General features: G+C 38.4%; 1 protein-coding gene across 2 annotated transcripts; it reads left to right on the top strand.

The window, feature by feature from the left end:
* The first annotated feature begins 1302 nt into the window (after positions 1 to 1302).
* Positions 1303 to 18661, top strand: Meioc (meiosis specific with coiled-coil domain). Of its 2 annotated transcripts, none has more exons than XM_051177918.1 (8): positions 1303 to 1749; positions 2233 to 2367; positions 6458 to 6615; positions 9123 to 9227; positions 11153 to 13025; positions 13935 to 14069; positions 17732 to 17912; positions 18411 to 18661. In XM_051177918.1, exons 1-8 carry the CDS (start codon positions 1684 to 1686, stop codon positions 18638 to 18640), a joined length of 2883 nt encoding a protein of 960 aa, XP_051033875.1. In that variant the 5' UTR covers positions 1303 to 1683; the 3' UTR covers positions 18641 to 18661. The 2 variants fall into 2 exon arrangements, with proteins under 2 accessions (XP_051033875.1, XP_051033877.1); XM_051177920.1 differs by having other exon boundaries at positions 1312 to 1689.
* The last annotated feature ends 2349 nt before the right edge of the window (positions 18662 to 21010 follow it).

Raw genomic sequence — 21010 nt, 5'->3', positions numbered from 1 at the left:
TCTATGTAGCCCTGGCTGTCCTGGAACTTGCTCTATAGAGAAGTCTGGCCTTGAACTCAGAGAACTCATGCACTATTTTTTAAATTAAAAAATTAAATCAGGGGGCTGGAGAGATGGCTCAGCAGTTAAGATCACTGACTGTTCTTCCAGAGAACAGAGGTTCAATTCCCAGCACCCACAGGCTGGCAAACAACTGTAACTCCAGTTCCAGGGGACCCAACACCCTCACATAGACAAACATGCAGGTGAAATACCAATGCACATAAAATAAAAATTAAATCGGAGCCAGGCATGGTGGTGCAAGTCTAAAATCCTAGCAATGGGGAGGCAGAGGCAGGCAGATCTTTGTGAGTTCAAGGCCAGCCTGTTCTATACAGTGAGTTCCAGGATATCCAGGGCTATGCAGAATGACTCAGTCTCAAAAAAAAAAAAAAAAAAAAAAAAAAAAAATCACATTTTTTAAAATTTAATGTGTGCGCATGTATGTGTATGGATATGCATGTATATGTAGTATATGTATGACAAAACACATGTGAAGGTCAAAGGACAACTTAAAAGAGGAGTTGGATTATCTCCTATAATTATAATGGATCAAACTCAGGCCATCAGTCTCGGTGACAAATGCTTTTTTTTTTTTAACCTATTGAGCCATCATACTGGCCTCCATCTTGTGTTTTGAGATAGGCCTTACTTTAGTGGAATTGTGAAGTAGGTAGGCTGGCTGGTTAGCTAATGATCTACCAGTACCTCTCCAGTGCTGGAATTACAAATTTGAGTTATCATGCCTGTTTTTTTTTTTTTTTTTTTTTTTTTTTTTTGACATAGGCTCTGGGGATGGAACTCAGGTTCTCACTCTTAAAAAAAAAAAAAATTCAGGGTGAAATTTGTTCAAAAATTACGCACATTTAACACTCAAAATACCTTCGCCGCCCTAAAGGGAACCTGAGCCTAGGACAGCGGGCAGCTTTCTTCTACTCATCTAACGCTACATGGGTTTCGCGTCTTTGCCCTCTGAAAAAGGCTACAGCAGTCTATTGGGCTGGCAGCTCCGCGGAATTCTGGGAACTCGGGGAGGGGACCACGATACAAAACGAAGATGCTGGCATAGGGTTCAGGGCGGAGGGCTCCAGGGTCATCGGCCGGCCGGCCCGTTGCCATGCAATTCCCCTAATCTTCCAAGCAACGCGGCCGCGAAGCCAGTAGGCTCGCGCCTCGTCTCAGCCAATCAGCGAGCCGGTGCTCGTCCACCCCGGCCAATCCCGGACGGGCTTACTTTGGGCGGGAAAAATCTCAGCGGCGGCCTGAGCAAAGCCTAGAGCGAAGACGGCCAACTGCTCCTTGTCAGCCTCGTCTCAGGGGGTAACAGACCCCGGGGCGGTCGCCCATTGGCTGGGCGGCGGGCCAATGAGGGGTGCGAGATGAGGGGTGACGGGCCTCCTAGGCGTGGGCTGGGCGGGGCGCTGGCGGCCGGTGCCTAGTCGCGAGCCACGGGTAGCAATGTAACGGCTTCTCGTCTGTCGCACCCTCTCGGCTCGGCCCCCCACCCACAGACCGGCTCCGGGCAGCGCCGAGGGCGGCTGCGGCGGCGGTGGGGTGCGGGCTGAGGGAGCTGGGCCTCGACGTCCTCCCTCGTCCCCGTACCCCGGGAGCTGTAGCGAGTCCAGGAGGAGCTGGGGGGCCCTCATGGAGGTGAGCGGCGGAGACACCTGCCGGCCCCGTCACCCCCAAGGCCCGAGGGAGGGACCTGAGGTAACCGGCGGGCCTTCGAGGATGGCGACCGGGCAGAGACGCCGAGCAGCGGGCGCGTCCGTCTGCACGCCTCTTGGAGGCGGCCGGGGCTCCGCGGGGAGAGGGCTGGTCGCGGGTGGGAGCCCCGCGTGTGGCGGGGCCGGGCCGGGCGGCGGCTGCGGGAGAGGTCCTCGGGCTGCCCGAGGCCGGGCTGGTGGCCAGGCCACCGCCGCCGTCAGCCTGTCGAGGCGCCATGGCGCCGAGGCCGTGGCCCTGCTGCAGCTGGCGTCTGTCAGGGCCCTCGTCGTTGTCGTCGTCGTCGAGCGGCCGCCTCTCAGAGCCGGGGCGCGGCGGGGCGGGGCGGGGCGGGGCGGAGGGACGCGGGCACTGAGGCGGGGACCCCAAGGTAGTGTCCCCCGAGGATGTGCGGTCAGGCTGCCCCGGCTGCAGCCCTCCTCTTCGCGGCGCCCCATGGTGACCGCGCCTTTTCCTCGTCCCGAGCAGCCGAAGGTGGCGTTCCGGGGGAGCGCGAATCGTTGCTGGAACCTGAGTGTCGACACCAGCAGCCGACTATCCGACGTGTTCAACAGCATGATGCTGACCGGCTCCACGTCCTTCTACGATTGCTACAAATCGCAGGTCCGAGCACAAAGTCCACACTCCGCCCCTCCCTCCCCCTTCGCAGCGCCCCGGTCCGCCCCCCCCCCCCCCCCGCCTGCCCCTCTCCCCTGTCGGTGCTCTGGCTCTAACCGAGGATCTGTCCAGGGAGCTACGACTCCAGCCCAGTGCATGTTGAGAAAGCTCGACAATCAGTATCCGAAAGCTAGGGAAACAGGTTGTTGTTTTTCTTTTAATTTCTCAAAATCGTCACCTCTATATAACCATATAATAGAACCCAATTTTTAAAAAATTAATTATTTGGGGGGAGAGGTGTTCCAGAAACGTGCCATGACAAACACGGACATCAGAGAGCTTTCCAGTCAGTTCTCACCTTCCATCGTGTGGGGCCCCGGGCTTTGAACTCAGGTCCTCAGGATTAGCAGCAAGCACCCCATCCCCCAAGCCATATCATTGGTCCAGAGGAAAACATTTTAAATAGCGTTCGCACAATACACTTGACTTTGGAAATAAGAAAGGATTCTTTTTTTTTAACTTTAAAGTTTGTATGTATGGTAGCTTTCCCAGCATGTATGTTTGCGCACCACCTCAGGAGACCAGAAGAGGGCGCCAGAACTCCTGAAATGTGAGCCGCCATTGCTCCTGGAGTCTTCTGGAAGAGCCTGCTGGTGCTCCTAACCACTGACTGGATTTTCTCAAATCCAGGTCCTAGCACTCACTATGATTGGTCTCTGTACATTGGAGCTATGTTTGTTGAAAAATCTCCAGTCAGAATCAGAAAGCTAGGGAAAAACTTTTTAAAAAAAAAAAAATTTTAAAATTACATTTACATTTTTAAAATTAAGATTGGGAGGGCAGACTATGTCATAGTATACATGTGGAAATCAGAGGACTTTTTATCTTGTTTTGCCTGCATGTATGTCTGTGTGAAGCTGTAAGATCCACTTGAACTTACTTAAGTTACACACAGTTGAGAGCTGTGGATTCTGGGACTTGAACTTGGGTCCTCTGGAAGAGCAGCAGTATGCTTAACTGCTGAGCCATTTCTCCAGCCGCCCCCCCAAAAAGATTTTTCATTGGCTCATTTCCATCCTGTTCTTAATATAAAGTGTCAGTAGTGTAATAACATTCATCCATATTTAGTAAGATGATGATATTGTTTTATAGTAAACATTTATTGTAAATACTTTTTCAGTTTTTGGTTTCAAATACACTAGATAATTTAAAGGTAAATTTTTTATACCTTTAATTTCCTTTGTAGTGTCATTACATGCTACTATTTAATTTTTTATTACATTTATATTGTAATATATAAATTCACTAAAATATTCTAGGTTTTGTTGTTTTGTTTTGTTTTTTGTTTTCTTTCAAGACAGGGTTTCTCTTCTCTGTGTACCCTGGCTGTCTTGGAATGGTCTCTGTAGATCAGGCTGGCTTTGAACTTACAGATCAGTCTGCCTCTGCCTCTGCCTCCCGAGTGCTGGGATCAAAGGCATGTGACACTACTGCCTGGCCTTCTTTTTAAAAATCAGTTTCAGAATAACCCAGGCTGGCCTTTAAGTTCACCATGTGGCTGAGTATAACAATGAACTTTTGATCTTCCTGCCTGCACTTCTCCAGAGGTGAGATTTTAGATGTGGCTGCCATGCCCTGGTTAAGGGATGCTGGGTTTAAACTTGGGTTTTATATATGCTAAACAAGCGCTCTGGAAACTGAGGTATATTTCCTAATTCCTGAAATCAAAATCTTTTCATTCTGCTATTGTCTATAATTATCTTTCTACTAAAATTTACTGGGGACTGATTCTGTTCAATTATTATACTTATATGAAGTATATAAGCAGGGCCTGGGGAGATGGCTCAGTGTTTGGGAGCACTGGCTGCTCTTCCAGAGGACCGGGGTTCAAGTCCCAGCACCAACATGGCAGTTCACACCTGTCTGTAACTTCAGTTCTAGGGGATATACAGACATACATGCAGACAAAAACCAAACCAAAGAAACAAAACAAATAAACAACAACAACAAAACCCTCTACCAATGCATATAAAATTAAAAAAACAAAAACTGCTCTCAGAGCACTGACAGAAGTCAGTATTTAACACTTAAAAAAAACTGTATAAGCAATAAATTAACATTGACCCAAATATTTATATATTACCAAACTTTCATAAATATTTTAGTGTTCATATATTTCTCACCATTTTATTTTAGTTGATTGTTTTATTAAAAAGACATATGTGGGCTGGGATATAGCTTAGTTGGTAGACTGCTTGCCAGCACCCAAGAGTTCTGAGTATGTTACCTAGCACTGCAGAAAATGGATATGGTGGTACAAGTCTGTAATCCCAGTGCTGGAAAAGTAGAGGGAGAATCAGACATACAGGGACAACATTAGGTTTTGAGACAGTCTGATACTGACCAGGCTGGCCTCAACCTTAACACGTAGGTGAGGCTGACCTTGAACTAATCCTCCATCTCACAAATGCTGGGATTGCAGATGAGTGCCATCATACCCAGTTTTTCTTCTAATTATAGTAATAGCATTAACATTTCTAAAGAGATAATATTCATCTTTTCATTTATTTATTTTAAAATATCTCTTGGAAATATGAAGTAGGCTCAATATTTAAAGTTGTGAAAAAGGCCCTTGGTTAGAAGTAAGATCTTGAGTTTTGGCTTAATTTGTCATATTTGTCACGTATTTGCTGAGTATCTGTTGCCTTGATTTTTTTTGTGTGTGTGATGATAGGCTAGTATTTTGCCACTGAGCTATATTCTCAGACCCAGTTTCTTTGTTTTTAAAATAGAGAAGCCAGGTGGGGCTCTGCCTGTGACCCCAGTATTTGGGAATCTGAAACAGGAGGATTACTGTGAGTTCAAAGCCAGTTTAGGCTATAAAGTGAGTTCCAAGCCAGCCTGAGCTACAGAATAAGACCCTGTCTCAACAACAACAAAGAGATATGTGTTCCCTAAGTTGACTGGCCAAAATAATGTATGTGGAATTTACATGAAAATTATAGTTTTACATAGTTACATGTTTTTCATTGAATACATTTTGTAAAACTGGGCATGGTGATACACTATCAGAACTTGAGAGAGGCCAGAAGATCAAAATTTTTAGGCTACTTCTGATGCGTTCAAGGCCAACCTGGACTACATGGGACCATATTTAGGGGAAAAAAGTGGATTTTCTGTATAATTTACTTAAAATGATACCACTAGTATCCATACAAAGTTTTCTGTGTTTAAAAGATTAAAACTCCAGCAATTATAGCTATTAGTAAGTTGTTACAAAGAGAGACCTAAAGGAAAGATGTCTACTTCTATTATTCTTAACTTAAACTTGAAGTCACGATTATTGTGTATGATGTGCACATGTGAGTAAGTGCGCACATTTCATATTACACATATATTGCTCAGAGGACAACTTTTGGAGTTCTCTCCTTCCATTGTGGGTTCCAGGTATAGAACTCAGGTTGGCAGGCTTTCAAGGACATGCACTTTTACCTTCTGAGCCACATCTTTACTCCTACCTTTATGAATGAACAAAGATTACGCTGACCATTTTTTGCAGAGTGGGAGACAGGGCTCTTGTGTCTGTGGCACATGTGGGGAAATCAGAGGACAACTTGGAAGAGTTGGCTCTCTGCTTTCATCATGTGGGTCTGGGAGATGCAAACTCAAGTCATGAGACTTGGTGGCAAACACCTTTACTCATTGAACCATCTCACTTGCTGATCCCCTTTCTTTTAATATAAGGGAGCTATTAATGGAGACTTGACGTATCTTTAGTTTAACAAAAATCTCAATCACCTTTTGTACATAAAAATTATTGCAACACAAATATGGTTTGTTTATATACTATCTGTAGTTGCTTCAGTACCAGTGCTATAACAGTTTGAGAAATGTCTGCAGATTGGAATGGTCAGCAAATGTTTATATTTCAGCATTTGGCAGAGTTCTTAATAAGTGAAGATAATAATGTTCTAGAATTGAATGTTGTTACCCCAGCTCCTAACACCTGCATTATTATTTTTCTTATTTTGTTAATACTCTCTAATAAATGAAATTTTGATCTCTCTTATTTACAAATATTTCTTTAAAATATCAGAATGAAGACAACGTAGACCTAAGGCAGACCTGCACTCCACTCTCTTCATCAACAGAGTATGCAAGTTCTTTAGACTCCTCACTCTTCTATGCACCATGGTCGTCTTACGGAGACGATATTAAACAACCTTCTAGTTCACAGATCAGTGTAAAGAACAGGTAAATGAATAAATTTCTCAGGCTAAATGAGTTGTTTTTTTTAAGTCTGATTTCACAGGGATCAAAGAATAGTGGATTTTTTTTTTTTTTTTGAGACAGGGTTTCTCTGTATTGCTTTGGAACCTGTACTGGAACTAGCTCTGTAGACCAGGCTGGCCTTGAACTCACAGAGATCCACCTGCCTCTACCTCTAGAATGCTGGGATTAAGGGCATGCACCACCAATGCCTGGCTTCTATTTTAATATTGTGGGATTATAATTTTATGTTCATCAAAGTTTTAAGAAAGCTTAAACTAGACAGTTATTTGTGTATACTTTTTAGTTAATGTTTTTAGACAGAGGTTGGCTTGTTATTCTTCTGCTTTTACCTCTTAAGTGCTGGGATTGCAGTAATGCATAGTTTCAAATTTCTTTAAATTTTTTTTTTTTTTTTTTTTGGTTTTTCCAGATAGGGTTTCTCTTTGGTTTTAGAAGCTGTCCTGGAACTAGCTCTTGTAGAGCAGGCTGGTTTCGAACTCACAGAGATCCGCCTGTCTCTGCCTCCTGAGAACTGGGATTAAAGACGTGGGCCACTACTGCCTGGCACAATATGAAAATTTTAAAGTATTTTCTGTCCTGCAAACAGTAGGAACTTACTGCATGCTAAATATTCATTTGCCTTGGGAAAATAGCTAATACAGTAAATGTTGTTCTTGTCTTTATAATCTTTATAATGATTATAATGACAATAATAACATATTGGGGACTTGCAAGTGAGGATTAAAAAGGAGAATGGAGCCAGGTGTGGTGGTATTTGCCTTTAATTCTTTAACTCTTTGGGTTCAAGGACAGCCTGGTATTCATATATATGTATATGAATGTGTGTATGGTTATTATGCATACATATAATTATGCATAGGTATAAATCACGTGTGTGCGTGCATATGTGTGTGTGTTGTGTGTATGTGTGTATGCATGGGCTGGAGAGATGGCTTAGCCATTAAAGGCTAGGCTCACAACTAAAAAGTAAAATATATGTATATGTATATACATATATACACACACATATATATAACATTACAGAAAGCTGTTAGAAGGAAAAGCTTAGGAGTGATGTTTTACATTTATTTTAATTACATATAAAGGAGCTATTAACAGAGGCTCGATGTATCTTTAGTTTTACAAGGAAGCAGTTGAATCCTACTAATTAAAAACATTGAAAATTTAAAATTCTGGGTAATGAAATATTAGACTATATAATACACAATTCTTCAAAAAATGAAGTTAATAGATACTATTGAAAAATTCAAGGGCCAGGTATGGTGGCACACTCCTTCAATGTAACACTCAAGAGGCAGAGACAGGCAGATCTCTGTGAGTTCATGACCAGCCTGATCTACATAGTGAGCTCCAGAACAGCCAGAGCTACATAGTGAGGTCCATGTTAAAAGAGAGAAAGAGAACTTCACAAACATATATGTTAAAGAAAAGTAAAACTTTACTTTGACTACTCTGTCATTTCTTCCACAATGATAAGTATTAATGTTTTGGCAAATATTAGGTGAAAAAATTTCTAGATCTCATATACAAAGAAAATTTCATATATAAATTAACACTGTGTAGTGGAAAAAGTATTAAACTTGATGGCACCAGTGTTTGTTCAATGTATAGTTTGTAAGTCATATATCCTTGTAATATAATTTTAATATCAAGTAATTATCCATTCAACAGATAACTAGATGACTACTAATGTTTACCTTTCTCAAATATTTTAGTGTTAGGCAAATATATTTTTATCTAAAATATCCCAACAATCTGAAGGGTTGGAAAGAAAATAAGAAAAACTAATCTTTTTTGGGGGGGTGTTAGGCAAGTTACATAAGGTGACCTCAAACAACTCAGTTTTTATTTTTGTTTTCTTCTTGAGACAGTATCTCTCTACATAATCCTGGCTGTTCTGAAATTCACTCTGTAGATCAGGCTGACCTTGAAGTCATAGATATCTGCCTGCCTTTACCTGCGGAGTGCAGACAGTGAAGGAATATGCCACTATGCCCAGTTTCATTTGGCTTTCAAATAACAAATGAAAAACCTGAACAAATTTAGAATGATGTATAATTGAACCAGACATGCTTTCAGGTGTGGTACCAAGGATTTCTCTAACATTCTTGATAACTTAAAATTAATAGCATATGTTATAGAGAAATGAACATCCTGTAAACTATACATAGGACTTGGAGAAATATTTATGTATAGTAGATAATATGCTAAACTTAGTGTTCTTGTCTTTTTCTTGTTTGAAATGATGCATAGAGTCAATCTAAATATTTTACAGAAAAGATGGTAAGAGGGGATGGGAATGTAGCTCAGGATTAGAATACTTGTCTAGCATGAATGAGGTCCTGGGTTTGATCTTTAGCACCATGAAAGAAAAGTGAATAAAAAGGAAAAAGAATGGAGTATGTATGAAAGGAGAAATTGATATATTTTCATAAATAAGATAGTTTATGTATGATATTCATTTTTAGGATTCAGACCGAAAGAAATGACTATGGCAGTGAAACAGACTTATATGGACTTGTGTCTAACATTTTGGAAGAACAGGATAAGTCACAGCCATATTTTGCTGAAGGGTTAGTATATAAGCTTTATAGTGTATAATGGACCTTTTAATTGACATACTAGGTTACTTGCTGTTTAACATTTATTTTTATTTAATAGTGGATCATAGGATAGTAGGTATTTTCAAATATTTGTTCCTAGGAGCCTTGATTTTGCTGAAGTACTTTCCGTACAATTGGAAGTTCAGCCTAAAGTTTTATTTGTTTAAGAACTTTGATTTTCTTGCATAATTCATAGTTATTTCCCTTGAGTTCATGAGCTAAAGTTTGGCTTAAGGAACATAAGTTCCCAGATGCTTTAAACTTAGACCTGGAAGGATAAAACTCATTACTTATTGCAAAAGTACATATTCATGGAGTAGAGGTTTAAAATGTTGTAATTGTTTTATTTGGGTGTGGAAGCCCTATTGCCCAAGTGCCCTATTAATAAATAAGAAAATATGCCATACATATGTAACCAGTTAAAATTATTTAGTTTCAAGAATATTTTAAGTAGAACACCTTTTTTCATTAAAAATTGTGGTCAACACACTTTATATACTAATCTATTCAATGGAAAAACTTACTATCTGGTTAGTATTAAAAAATTAATGTAAGACCCTAAAGTCTACTCTCAGGCCTTGGTGAATGACTTATGGAAAAGTGTGGTGAAGATATTAAAATTAAAATGCATATAGTCATGCATTGTTTAATGATGGGGACAAGTTCCAAGAAATGCATCATTAAACTGTCATAGGAATAGTGCTTACCCAAAGCTAAATGGTCTAGGCTAATCATTCAGCGTCAATTCTTGATGTAGTCAAAAAACACAGTAACTGTGAAGTGCTCTGAGTGGGTGCACATGTTTGTAATCTCTATTTGGGTTAAGGGTAGGATGCCATCCTAGGCTAGCTACTTAGAGGGTTTAAGCATTTGATGTTGACTTTGCCTGTGTAACAGGCACTCTACAATTATACAAACAAGACAGAGAAATGAGAGACAGTGTAACCATAGAATACACAAGGCTGCTGCTAATGTAATGATTGTTTTTTACAGTAATTTATTTTTAAAAATATAAAGGGGCTGGAAAGATGGCTCGGTGGTTAAGAGTACTTGCTATTCTTCCAAAGAACCCAAGCTCATTTTTTAGCACCCATGTGAGATGGTTCACAATCTTGTATTTCCAGCTTTAGGGGATTTAATTCCTTTAGCCTCAGGAAACTGAACACATATGGACATACCCACATGCAGACACATACACATAAACATAATTAAATATAATAAAAACAAATCTGAAAAATTTAAAAATACTACAGTAGATGCATAAACTAGTGACATAGTCATTATCACCTAGTATATATTACACATAGGTTTCTCTATGGCTTTGGAGGCTGTCCTGAAACTAGCTCTTGTAGACCAGGCTGGCCTCAAACTCACAGAGATCCACCTGCCTCTGCCTCCAGAGTTCTGTGGCTAAAGGCTTGTACTATACCTCTGTGTGGTCTGTTACTATTTCACATTTATTTGGCACACAACTCTTTTATTTTTTTAAGATATATTTATTATATATATACAGTGTTCTGTCTGCATGTATCCCTGCAGGCCAGAAGAGGGCACCAGATCTCATTACAGATAGTTGTGAGCCACCATATTGTTGCTGAGAATTGAACTCATGACCTCTGGAAAAGCAGCCAGTGCTCTTAACTTCTGAGCCATCTCGCCAACCCTTGGAACACAACTCTTAGAGTGGATAGCACATTTCATATGATTGACGTGTTTGAAAGCAGTGGTAGTTTATAAGTAAGGGTTGGGAAAGTTTGGTGAAGTGTTGGGTAAGAGAAGTGGTTTTTTGTTTTGTTTTACTGTTTGTTTTTTTTTTTTTTTAATCTTTCCTAATGTTTTAAGAGGAGATAGTCTCCAAAACTTAATTTATAATTAAATATGTTTACTTGTTCTAGGACCTGCTCCTCCAATTTAAAGTCAGTTTGGCCAATGAACACAAGCAGATTTGTAGATCACCATGACCTCTTAACAGAAACCAAAAGGCCAATAGATACAACTATTTCTCAGCAAGCTTTTTATAGTGGTGAATCTGTGTCAGCAGTGGAAAAGCAATACTTGCATAATAATAATCTCACACCACAACAAAAAATAGATGAACTTTATCATGGATATACTGGTTTAGACCTTGAAGAACAATGGTTATACCTCTCAAGAAGTGATCATTCTAATTGTTACAATATTCAGACAAATGATACAGTTAAGGCAACTTTCCAAGAATATCCATTTATCAAAAACTGTTTTACACCACAAACAGGTCTGTCTGATATCATGAAAGAATCAGGAATTGATACTTACTCTTATGGAAGAGAAAAAATATGTGCTAAAGGTCTTGAAACACCATTACAGCATAAAAGAGCAGAAATATTTCTTTCCCAATTTAATAGATATAATGAAAATGCCGATTATTGTAGATACCCAGAATATGCTCATCCTAATAAGGCAAAACTTAACAAATGTTCAAATTTTAGTGTTCAAGATGGTAAAAAATTAGCCAATGGCACACCTGAAACACCAACTGTGGAGGCAGATGCCTATACGAAGTTATTTCAAGTTAAACCAGCAAATCAGAAAAAAATGGAGGAGACAATACCTGATCAGCAGAATTTTGCATTTCAAAAAACACCACCACATCTGACAGAGAAACAGTTTGCAAAGGAAGCAGCATTCACTACTGATTTTGGCTTAAAATCGGAATATGGACTAAAGCCACACACAGCTTGTCCAGCTAATAATGATTTTGCTAATGTCACTGAAAAGCAACAGTTTGGTAAGCCTGATCCTCTAAACTCTGAATATTTTAAATCAGTGAATTTATTCTCAAATTCAGCAACATCTTCAGGAGGTATCAGTTTAAACAGACCAACTTGGATGAATGTTCAAACAAAAAATAACCTTCCTATTCCTTATCGAAATCAAGGTAACTTGATGAAATTAAATAGTCATTTAACTGCAGCTTCAAAAGGTTCTAACCATTCTTCAGATTTCCCTCAGCTATCATCTACAAATATAACCTCAAATAGCAATTTATTTCAGAAGTATTGCCAAGAAAACCCTTCAGCATTTTCTAGTTTTGATTTTAGTTACAATGGTGCAGAAAGAATTCAATCTGTGAATCACATGGAAGGACTAACAAAAACTGGAGAAGACAACCTCTTTGAATCGGTCACAGAGAAAAAAATAAAGCAGCAGAATGGATTTTGTGATAGCTATTCAGCTTCACAGTATGGGATAATAGAAAATGTAAACAAACATAATTTTCAAGCCAAGCCTCAGAGTGGACATTATGATCCCGAAGACATCCCAAAGCATTTTGATGGGTTACCCCAAAATACATATCAAGATCTATTAGAATCACAGGGTCATTTTAATAGCCACAGACAAGGAAGTGGAGATAGCAATATTAATAGCCGTGTGAATCGCACACAGGCCTCATGCTTTTCTAATAATTATATGATGGGAGATTTAAGACATAATCAGGGTTTTCAACAACTTGGTTCAAATGGGTTTCCCCTAAGATCTACCCACCCATTTGGTCACTCAGTTGTTCCGCTGTTGGATTCCTATGATTTGTTTTCTTATGATGACTTAAGCCATTTATATCCTTATTTTAATGATATGATGTATGGTGATAATTCCTTTTCTGGCTTTGTGCCAACATTTGGATTTCAAAGACCAATTAAAACCCGTAGTGGACCAGCCAGTGAGCTTCATATTCGTCTAGAAGAGTGCTATGAACAATGGAGAGCATTAGAAAAGGAGAGAAAAAAGGTAACAGAACTATCCATCAAGAAGTAACAATATATTCCATCTGCTTGTCTTTGTTTACCTCAATGTAGTTTAAGAATACTTATTTCTAAGCTATACTTTTAAAATTCATTGCTATAAGGACTTAGCTAGGTTATTTAACGATTGAAAGATCAGGGTTTTGAAAGAGTTAGATTCTTTTTAAATTTTCTATGAAGTTTTTTGTTGTTTGCTTGGTTTTTGTTGTTGTTTAGTTTTTTGAGACAGGGTTTCTCTATGTAACTTTGGAGCCTATCCTGGAACTTACTCTGTAGACGAAGCAGGTTTCACAGAGATCCACCTGCCTCTGCCCCCCCCCCCCCACCGAGTGCTGGGATCAAAGTTGTGCGTGCCACCACCTCCTGCTGATTTTCTTCTTTTTTTTTTTTTCCTAAAGATTTTATTTATTTATCATGTATAATGTTCTGTCTGCATGTATGCCTGAATGCCATAAGAGGGCACCAGATCTCATTATAGATGGTTGTGAGCCACCATGTGGTTGCTGGTAATTGAACTCTGAACCTCTGGAAAAGCAGTCAGTGCTCCCAACCTTTAAAGTATATATGTAAGAAAAATATTATAGTATTATGGTTTATGTTTTTGTCTTTTTTTTTTTTTTGAGACAGGGTTTCTCTGCTTAGTCCTGGCTGTCCTGTAAATAAAGTTGGCCTCAAACACAGAGATCCTTCTGCTTCTGCCTTCCAACTGCTGGGATTAAAGGTGACACCACCGTCCAGCTCAGATTTTCATTTTCTAAGTTAGCATATAACTGTGCTTTATTAGTTGCATTTTGATACCAAAACAATTTTATTTAAAGGCAAAATTTTTCTGTTTCTTAAAGCTGTGAAAATGTTTATTTTTTAAAAGTTAGTATCTAAAAATTATATTTTACAGACTGAATTAGCCCTTGCCAAGAATTATCCAGGAAAAAAAGTATCCAGTACTAATAATACTCCAATTCCCAGACTGACTTCGAACCCATCTAGAGTTGATCGCTTAATTGTGGATGAACTTCGAGAACAAGCCAGAGTAAGCTGTAAAAGCATTCAATAATGGTCTTTTTAAAATTACTTGATAAAAATTTAAAGGATTTTGACAAGTTAGAGTTGTCACACATTTACAGTCGTGTGTGATGGCATATGTATGAAACCTCCGCATTTGGATGGTGGAGGCAGGAGGATCAAGGCCATCCTCAGCTATATTAGTGAGTTTGAGGACAAGCTGGGCTCAAAACAAACAAAAAAACACAGTAAAATAACTTACATATAGCTGAAAAGATTCTTTTGTGTGTTTGTGTTTGTATGTGTGTACACACGTGTGTACGCACATGCATGCGTGTATACACATTGCATGTATATATATTGAGATCACAGGTTGACATTGGGTCTCTTCCCCAATTACTTTCCACCTTAGTTTTTTGAGACAGGGTCTCACTGAACCCGAAGCTCACTGATTTACCTAGACTACCTCACTAAAAAAAATGTAGGAGGTATCCTCTTGTCTCTACTGCCTCAGCGCTGGGATTACAGGTGCACACCCTGTATTTGGCTTTTAAAACAGAGAAACAAAAACGTGGGTGCTGGGGATCTGAACTGAGGTTCTGCTTGCTCTGCTAGCATTTAACTGACTGAGCCATCTCCCCAACCCAACTTAAATACATTCATCTTTGGTTCTATAACTATGATGAATATTAGGGAAATAATTCCATTTAGTCTTTGATTTGTAATCATTTAATAAGTAATTTGAGTGGGCTAGAGACAGCTATCAGTCAGTGGTAGACTTATCCCTAACATGTGTGAAGTCTTGAGTTCCATTCTCAGCACCACAACATATTTTTTAGTAATCTAAAGAATCTCACTTCAAACCCATATTGGCAATTAATACCATTGGAAAGAATGCTTTTAAAATCTAATACTTTAAAGTATGTAAAGGTGATTAATGCTGAGGCTGATGACCTGTTTGATCCCTAGAACCCACATGATGGGTGGAAGGAGAGAACCAACTCCTGTAAGTTATCCTCTGATTTTCACATATGGGTCATGCATATGTATGCTCACATGTGTACATAGAAAAACAAATAGATGTAGAAGCTGGAGGATGATTCAGTAGTTATGAGCACGTGCACCCTCATCAGGCAGCACAACCACAAATTCCAGCTACGGGAATCCAGTCCCCTTTTCTGGCTTCCAGGGGCACCTGCATTCACATGCACCTTGTGTACATGCATGTGCACACACACAAATAGATCTTTAAAATGTTAAAACAAAAATTATGACATTTCCATAGTACATCTCACTGCACATTGCTCATTATCTGCCCATTACCTTCTTTGTCCCCTCCTCCTTTAAGTAATTGCTTTTTTTGCTTTTGTCATACATGTTTAAATGTAGATTCCACATGATAAAAAATAAATGTGTCTTTCTTTCCTCCATTACCCTCTTGTCCCTCTCCTATTTAGAAACATAATTTTTAGATTACTGGAGTTTTTGCATACTTTTTTTTATCTATTTACCCCTCAAAGATCTAACTGGTGTACATTAGGAGGAAAATATTTAATACTTGGAACAGACTTGTTAATAATTAGTTCCCAGTGATACTTATTTTACTTAATATTCACATGTTGATTAATCAAAACGTTCTTTAATTTACATTATGTAGATTTTGAAACATGTTAGATGTATTAAACATACTTCCCATACTAATTTAATATACCCAATTACATTTTAGCTTTGCACATGCATGACAGTATGATGTACATGCATAGATATATATGTATGTATATGTATAAGTTTTACATCTGTGGGCACACATGTGAGGGTGTGTGTGTGTGTGTGTGTGTACATACCTGTAGAGTCCAGAGCTTGGTATTCAGTATTGTCCATATATATATATTGAGACAGGGTCTCTGACTTGAACACAAAACTCACCACTTTGACAAATCTAGCTAGCCAGTTTGCACAGGGGATCCTCTCTCTGCCTCTGGAGCATTGGTATTATAGGTAGGTTGCCAAGATTTACATATGAGTGCTGGTGATCTGAACTGTGGTATTTGCACTTGTGTGGCAAGCATTTTATCTAGCAACTAGCCCTGGTACTATCTTTTGTTTGTTTTTGTTTTTGTTTTTTATTTTTGTTGTTGTGTGGTCCATGACCTCCACTCTCCCAAAACAGGGTTTCTCTGTGTAGCCCGGGCAGTCTTGAAACTTGCTTTGTAGACTATGCTGTCCTTGAACTCAGAGACCCACCTGCCTCTGCCTCCCAAATGCTAGGATTAAAAGTACTTTCTAAAAGATTTATGTTTATGAGTGTGCTATCTGCATGTACACCTTTATACCAGAAGAGGACATCAGATCCCACTATAGATGGTTGTGGACCACCATGTGGTTGCTGGGAATTGAACTCAGGATTTGAAGAGCAGCTAGTGCTCTTTCTTAACTGTTGAGCCATCTCTCCAGTCCATCTGGTGCCATTTTTAAAGCTCATTAACAAAAAGATTGGGAACTTTCTTGGGACTGGAGATAATGTAGCTCAGTTGACAGAATGCTTGTGTAGAACATACAAAAAGCCCTAGCACCACATAAGCCAGGTATGGTGGTGTATACCCGTAACCTCAGCACTAAAATCACTACAGATTTTCATTAGCATATAATATATCATTTCAGTGCAAATGCAAATCTGAATTGTCTGTATATGTGGGTGCCTTAAAATTAACAGGTGTGACTGGAGAGATGTGTCAATTGTTAAGAGTGCTTCTTGCTCTTCCATAGAATACAAGTTTGGTTCTTAGTACCCACAATGGGCTGCAGAATTGCCTATAACATAACTTCAGAAGCTCTCATACCCTCTTGTGGCCTCTTCAAGTACACACAGACACACACAGAGACAGACAAGACTGACACATGAGCACACACATCACAAGTGCAAAATCTCTTACAAAGGAACAAACAAAAAAACCCAAACAAAAAACAAAAGTTGTTAGTTACAATGATCTGTTTCTGATAGCGCAGGCCTTTAGTCCCAGCATTCAGGAGGCAGAGGCAGGCAGATCTTTGTGAGTATGAGGCCATCCTGGTCAACAGAGCTAGTTCCAGGACAGGCTCCAAAGCAATACAGAGAAACCCTTTTAAAAATAAAATATTGAAGACCCGGAGAAAGGACTTGTTAATATTAGGATTAGTTAGGAATAGTTCTTGTCCTTCATTTTCCTTTTTTTTTTTTTTTTTTTTTTTTTTTTTTTTTTGAGACAGTATCTTACTATGTAGCTTGGGCTGGTCTGGAAATTGCTATGCGGTCCATGCCTTGAATTTAGAGATCTGCCGGTGTCTGTCTCAGATGCTGGGATTAAGGTGTGTGTCATCAGGCCTAGCTGTACTTGTCCTTTTAACTCAAATTCTCTTTTAGGTGATTCTTATAACAGTCTTCTGTTTATAGACTTGCCAAAAACAATATCAGATCTTATCTTTGCACTGTCAGTGACATGATTGTTTAATGTTTTATTTGTTCATTATTATTTATTCTCAGTAATCAACTACAACTTTTAGAATTAACATACAGAAGCAAGTACAAAGACTTTCCCTTTTCCCCCTAGCATAGTGCATTTGTTTATTTACTGAACGATTATTGTTGCTCTCATCTCTACTATGTTTCATTAAAGATTTGTTTGCCTTATCAAAATTTAAATGTTTCCTCAGGTTGTGACTTTACTAGGCAAAATGGAACGTCTTCGAAGCTCTCCCCTTCATGCTAATATATCTACTGCTCTTGATAGACACTTGGAGTCGATTCACATTGTACAGTCACGTAGAAAGGATGAAATTGTTAATGCTTCAAATCGGCAAAGACAAGGAGTGCCTAGGTGCCAAGATGACAGAGGTATAAATGTTTTGGATTTTGTTTGTTTATAGTTTATGTATGAATGTTCTCCATGTATACCTGCATATCAGAAGAGGGCATCATATCCTATTATATATAGTTGTGAACTACTATGTGGTTGCTGGGAATTGAACTCAGGACCTCTGGAAGAGCAGTCAGAGCTCTTAACTGCTGAGCCATTTCTCCAGCCCAAAAGACTAGATTCCTAAAATTAGTACTTACTAAAAACAAATTAGCAAATGATTAGCACATTATTTATTCACAAAGTATTTTGTTCTTTTTTGTTAATTTTATGCACTTAATTATAATAACTGTCTTAAGATAGACTCTTTTATCAAAGCATACTTACTACTATATTTTAGAAAATAAAGTACTTCATTAGCTTAGCTATCATTTTTGTAAAAAAAATGTTATCATTCAGTAACAATAGAACTGAGTTGCTTAAGATGTAATGGGTATTTAAATGAATAATAAGCAATAACCCTATTTATTTTGCAGATGTTTTTGCTCTTGCTACAGCAATTAAAGAGATGTGTGTAGCTACTCGGAAAGCACGCACCACCCTATGGTGTGCACTGCAGATGACCTTGCCAAAAACAGCAAGTACATCGGGCCAAGCCGATATGGAAAAGGCTTTCCAAGAGCTAGTAAACTGTGAAGATAAAGTCCATGAAAGCATAAATAGTAGCAATCCAATGAACCAGAGAGGTGAAACAAATAAACATTAAGGAGATGACAGCAGAAGGAAGAGTTAAGATGACAGCAGAAGGAAGAGTTAAAAAGCTGAGAAGTAAATGTATCAAGATGTTCTAAAATTTTTAATGAACTTGTCAAACATTCAGTACATTAATTTTCTTTCAGATTTGAAGTTAATACTTCAATGAAGTCTAACTTCTATTTAAAAATCTGCTTGGAATGAATCAGATACAGTTTAAAGTGAACTCAAAGGTAAAATTGATTACTCTAGGAGGTCTGAGTAGTCAAAGATAGCAAGTTTATTTAATTAAATATCCCCTTACAGCTAAAAATTGCTTAAATCCATTCTTCAGTGCAGGTAAATGCAAATGTGAAATTCTTCTAGGAGATAAGTTTCATTTAGTTCTGCCTTAGTAAGTATAATTCCAAATAATGAGTCTAAGTGACTGTAACCCAATTATGGCTACAGTTTAGTAACCAAGACAAGTTTTGATTGTGATTTAAAAGTATTTTCCTTACAAAACTGGATAATACCTAGGAAACAAAGGAAAACAAGGATAAACCCAATATTCATGTAAAAATTTAATATTTAAAATACTACCATATTTATGAATTTGAAATCTTAGTGCCTAAGAATATGGAGGGAAATGCATCTGATTCTCCTAAATTAGTGATGAAAGTGCCAGTGTGAAAACCATGCAAGTTACTGAATATAAAACCTGTTCAAATCATTAGTGTATATTCTTTAAATTTTAATTATACTATCAATTATTAAATATTTCCAATTCCAAAGAATTTAATTGAATCAAAATAAAACATTCCTTTATCTGGATCTTTTAGACTCGATGCCTAGTAACTAAAATAATGACTCGTTTTAATACCCTTAGTTTGCTGTCTTTGACGAGGGTATCACGAAGTTCTAAAATGTATTTTTTAGGTTAATCTTTAGTTTAGTTTTGCCAATTAGTTAGTGTATATTTTGTGTAGTTATGTTCATTTGTTTGCTTCTGTATTTTTTAAAAAAGAACACTTGAAAGCTTGGCTTTTTGTTTCTCATCACTTAATATCTTTGTATTAGAACCCGAATAATTTATTCATTAATATGAAATGTTGGTATTATGTGACTCAGAAGATCTTGGGTTTTAAAGTTTCTAGCATGAGTTAAACTATAATATAATGTACTGATGAAATTTAATTGAAATATCCTTGACTAGAAACACTGATGTTTTTGATGTTAGTGTTTTTTCTTAGCTTTAGAAATCCTGGTATTAAAAAAAAAAAAGAGTGTAATCACACCACATAAATTTTCTTTAGATGATGTGCGGAAGAAACTGATTTAAGAATGCAGGAGTAACTGTAGGGAGAAACATTTTGATCACTGATATGCTTAGAACTACCAAATGAATTACATTGAGGGTAGTCAAATAAAATAGACCACTCCACCACAGTCACTGCATAGAAAGTGGTTAAGTTGGACATAAAACATGTTGAATGTTATGGAAACAAATATTGTACTGAATTTAGTCTCTCAGGAAAAAAATAAATTACTTTGTTGAAAATATTTGGTTTCATTTTTTTTACATTTGTGTTAATTTCTAACATTGTGTTATATATGTCTGAAAATCAAATGAATTTGATAGGATAAGAGCCTTTCTGGTGTAAATTTCATTATTAACACATAAGTTTATTGGTAGATGATTGTGATTCAGATTAGATTCCACCTGACCTTTTTCAAAGATGAAACTGACATTGCCTTGTTGAATAGAAACCATTATAGGACAGTGGGCACAAGTAATATACCAGTCTGTTAAGGAAAACCAAACCCTGGGCTGGGATAAAGTTCAGTTGGGTGAATGCTTACAGAGTGTGCAGGAGACAGTGGGTTGCTCCTGGGCACTGTATAAAACCATGTGTGGTGCATGCCTATAACCCAGCATTAATGGATTGAGGGCAGGAGGATCAGAAAGTCAAAGCTATCATCAGTAACATTTTTGAGGCTAGGTTTAGCACTTGGGATAGTGAGTTGGGAAGTGGAGGCAGGAGAATCAGCTAAACAACACAGGCCAGCTGGGTGTATATTGTCACAAACAAGACCTTTAAAATTTGCTTTAGTATCATTTTCTATAGTATAGATCAATGGTTCTTAACCTCTGGCTCCCCACAGGCAAATCTCTATCTCCAAAAAGTATTTACATTACTATGCTTAACAATAGAGTTATAAAATAGCAACAAAAATAATTTTATGGATGGGGGTCAGCACAACATGAGGAACTGCATTAAAGGGTTGCAGCATTAGGAACGTTGAGATTCACAGGTAAAAGAGGTTCTTTGCCTGTTTCCTAGCTGTCCTGGAACTTGTTATGTGAGCCTTAGGCTTGCAGTGATCCTGCTGTTCCTGCCTC

This window comes from Phodopus roborovskii, unplaced genomic scaffold (genome assembly GCF_943737965.1).
Source record: "Phodopus roborovskii unplaced genomic scaffold, PHOROB, whole genome shotgun sequence".
NCBI classification, from domain to species: Eukaryota; Metazoa; Chordata; class Mammalia; order Rodentia; family Cricetidae; genus Phodopus; species Phodopus roborovskii.
The sequence above is the reverse complement of the archived record's forward strand: the minus strand, read 5'-3'. Positions and strand labels throughout refer to the sequence as shown.